The sequence below is a fragment of the Mizuhopecten yessoensis genome, unplaced genomic scaffold (genome assembly GCF_002113885.1).
Source record: "Mizuhopecten yessoensis strain PY_sf001 unplaced genomic scaffold, ASM211388v2 scaffold5159, whole genome shotgun sequence".
Classification (NCBI taxonomy): domain Eukaryota; kingdom Metazoa; phylum Mollusca; class Bivalvia; order Pectinida; family Pectinidae; genus Mizuhopecten; species Mizuhopecten yessoensis.
In genome coordinates this window covers 11,358-15,048 of record NW_018405909.1, presented here as the reverse complement: position 1 = coordinate 15,048, position 3,691 = coordinate 11,358, and the positions used below count along the sequence as shown (strand labels likewise).

General features: G+C 36.1%; 1 protein-coding gene across 1 annotated transcript; it reads left to right on the top strand.

Moving 5' to 3' along the window:
* Positions 1-483: 483 nt before the first annotated feature.
* Positions 484-3,316, top strand: LOC110450320 (angio-associated migratory cell protein-like; the record flags this gene model as incomplete). Its single annotated transcript, XM_021497788.1, has 4 exons — positions 484-659; positions 1,756-1,828; positions 2,743-2,834; positions 3,243-3,316. Coding segments are annotated over exons 1-4 (335 nt in total), but the record flags the coding sequence as incomplete, so codon positions are not given.
* Positions 3,317-3,691: the final 375 nt, after the last annotated feature.

The window sequence follows — 3,691 nt, the reverse complement described above, 5'->3', positions numbered from 1 at the left end:
TCTACCAACATGTTTATAGAGGATATCTTAACTCTCAACTTCTGTTTACCAACATGTTTCCTATTCTTCAGTTAGATAAAGTAATATATATGAGGAACAAAGGATGTAAATTACTTCAGACTATAACAGGGTTGCCAACCTCTTTGGAGTCCAGTGTGGGAGATCTTCCTTCACTGGGTTTTCTTAAGTGTGAGACTTTTGACGGCGTCAGGACGTTACAATAACATTTACAAATGTATCAAACAAATCATGGCTTTCTCTGACTACTATAACACTGCAGTGTAATACAAATGTCTATAACTACATGTAATTATAGTATAATTACATGTAGTTATAGACATTTGTATTACCGTGGCATTGAATCCTTTTAGTTACTATAGACGTTACCATGGCTTCGTCACTTTTACTGTCTTTAAATTACCATGACAACCTAATATGCTTGGACTAATTAAAGTGACACCCTCACTTCCTAGTTACCTTGGTTACGATGTCAGTGCCATTCTTTGTTTACCATTGATTACAGTGACACCCACTGTCACCAGTGTTGTTGTCGGGCACCGTGGATGGCGATGTGTGGATGTGGAAGATTCCTGACGGTGATTGTAAGACGTTTCAGGGCCACAGCTCTACAGCAGGCGTGGGACGGATCCTACCTGATGGTATTCAAGACTTTTTTTTTTTTTTTTTAATCTTTGTGTGTTATCACCAAAATCAATTGATTTTTATGTCGCCTGCAAAAAACTGGTGACACCTAGGTATTGCTATGTCGGTGTCGGCGTTGGCGTTGGCGTCCGCAGAGAGGTTTTCATGCGATAACTTGAGTTGCCTTGGGCCGATCAAACTCAAACTTCATGCAGTGCTTCCTTACCAAAAGTGCTTGATTGGGATTGCTTTTCAGGTCCCAAGGTCAAAGGTCAAGTCACTGTTACTATAAATAGAAAATCTGTTTTCGTGCGATAACTTGAGTTTCCTTAGGCCGATCAAACTCAAACTTCATGCAGTGCTTCCTTGGGATTGCCTTTCAGGTCCGAAGGTCAAAGGTCAAGGTCACTGTTACTATAAATAGATAGCAAGTTCCTTAAAACTCAGAGTATTCATCCAAGAATAACAGATTATATAACAAAATGATGCCATCCAAAAATCTATGATTATTGCTTACTTTTAACATTATTTCTTGAAATGAAAAGTGTATCTATTTCTTCGTAATCTCCCAGCTTCCTGCGCTTGTGACACTTCCACTTCCGTGGAATTCTTGTTTTCCCAGGGTTCCTTACTCTGTGATCTTCTGTTGTCATGGTCACACAATTGTGTCTCATTCACTGAAAGAATGTGTAACTCTGCCAACTCCTATTGTGGTCGACGTCACAAAAATATGTCTGTGGTTATTCTTTTTATTAGTAAGAATAAACATTTAGTTACCATAAATCTGGTGTATTCCTACACCTATACAGTTTATAACGGTAAAATTTGAGCTAGAAAATATCTTAAATGCTTTCTCAAATGTATTTTGTGCAATGAATTCTCCCCTTAGGATCCTAAAAAGTTACCCTAAAACATGAATTTCATGTTGTGATAATTTGTGAAAGCCAATTCCGTATTTCAAAAAATCTAATTGCAAGAATAAAATTTAAAATTAAATGTGACCTTACTGTCATATGTGTTTGTACAGGTTTGCATCATCATAACGGCAGGTAACTTTTTTCAATAATTTGTCTATAACAAAGATTTCAACAGACTTTCCTTTGTATTTTCCAGGGAAGCGTGTATGATGATGGTGCCATCAAGGTTTGGAACATGAAAACAGCTGACATGATGAAGACCATATCTGGTAGGTCTTATATATATTACCTAACTCTGTATTGGTCTAGTTTGATCATTAAAACAGCTGACATGATGAAGACCATATCTGGTAGGTCTTATACATAGTACCTTACTTTGTATAAGTCTAGTTTGATATAAGCAGATCTGAAATTTGCTTTTTACCATTAACTCATTCACCCCTGAAAGTTTACGATGAACTACTCCCACCTTTGAATTGGAAGAGTTCAAATGTGTCTTCAGGGGTAAAAAATGAGTTTAAAGGAGATTATCTCCCCTGCACTTCAGACCTCAAGGCAATATGCAGATGTGTAAAGTTGGGGCTCCCTCCTTTTCAGAAATTCTTCATCCATCACTTCGTAATATAAAATGTAACATAATTGTATAATAATAATAATACAGAAAATAAAATCTGCTTTGAATAATGGCCTTTTTTTAACACCAAATTCCAAATATAGAGTTTAATGATGTTGTATTATCTGAAGGTAATTATTTTAAATCAGAGAATGAGTCTGTTAACATCCAAACATTAATTTAGGGCTAATTTAGGGGAATATATAACCCACCCCATCACATTTGAGATATGGTCACCACCTATTCAACTTGTGATCTAGTAGGCAAGTGATTTTATTTTGATGTCCATGAGCAGGGTAAATATTTAAATGGAATATTCCATAGGTCACCTTGCAAGTAAGATGTTTAATGCTCAGTCATGAAAAATTAATGTCTATAAAAATTAAGTAGTTGGCATGGTGCATTTTTGTTTAAAAAGGAATAAGTGTTTGATAAAACTGAAGTTTAGATGTTGGTGATTTGACAGAGGTTTGATCAAATTTTCTCATTTACCCCTACATATTTAAACTGGACTTGCCTAGTCTTTGATTTGGTAAGGTTCAAATATGACTTTTGCTCACTCCTCAACAGTGGTGTGTATGGATTGTCACCATGACAACTCGATGGTAATGACGGGGTCAACTGATATCATGGCCAAGGTCGTTAATACCAGTACGGGAAAGGTTGGTACATAAATAATGGATAAATAACAAAACTAGACTCATAACCATGTCAAAGACATTTTCCTTGTTGGAAAGCATTTTACTTTTGTGGTACCTCTAGAAGCTGGTCAGAGAAATACAGTAAAACCTTGTCCAGTGAAAGTTTAGAGTTTCAAAACCTTGTTATACTGTCCAGTAAAAATTTGGAGTTATATCGGGATTTGGCGACAAATTGAAGGAATTATACAAAGGATTTCTTCAGAAAAAGAGAAAAGGGACCTTGTAATATGCGGGGGGTAAGCAAGATGTCAAATGTCAGATGAGGCATTATATATAATATAGTAAGATTTTACTGTATTTGTCAGACGAAACATTATATATAATATAATGAGATTTTACTGTATTTGAAGATAAATGTTTTCCTTGCAGGTTCTGTCAACATTTAAATGTGATTCAATGAAGGAAGGAGAAAACTCTGTAGAGGCCTGCTGTTTCTGTAGACAGTAAGTATTGATAACTCTGTAGAGGTCTGTGGTTTCTGTAGACAGTAAGTATTGATACCTTTGTAGATGCCTGTGGTTTCTGATGACAGTAAATATTTATACCTCTGTAGAGGCCTGTGGTTTCTATAGACAGTAAGTATTGATAACTCTGTAGAGGTCTGTGGTTTATGTAGACAGTAAGTATTGATACCTCTGTCGAGGACTGTGGTTTCTGTAGACAGTAAGTATTGATAACTCTGTAGATGCCTGTGGTTTCTGTAGACAGTAAGTATTGATACCTCTGTCGAGGACTGTGGTTTCTGTAGACAGTAAGTATTGAAACCTCTGTACAGGTCTGTGGTTTCTGTAGACAGTAAGTATTGATACCTTTGTAGA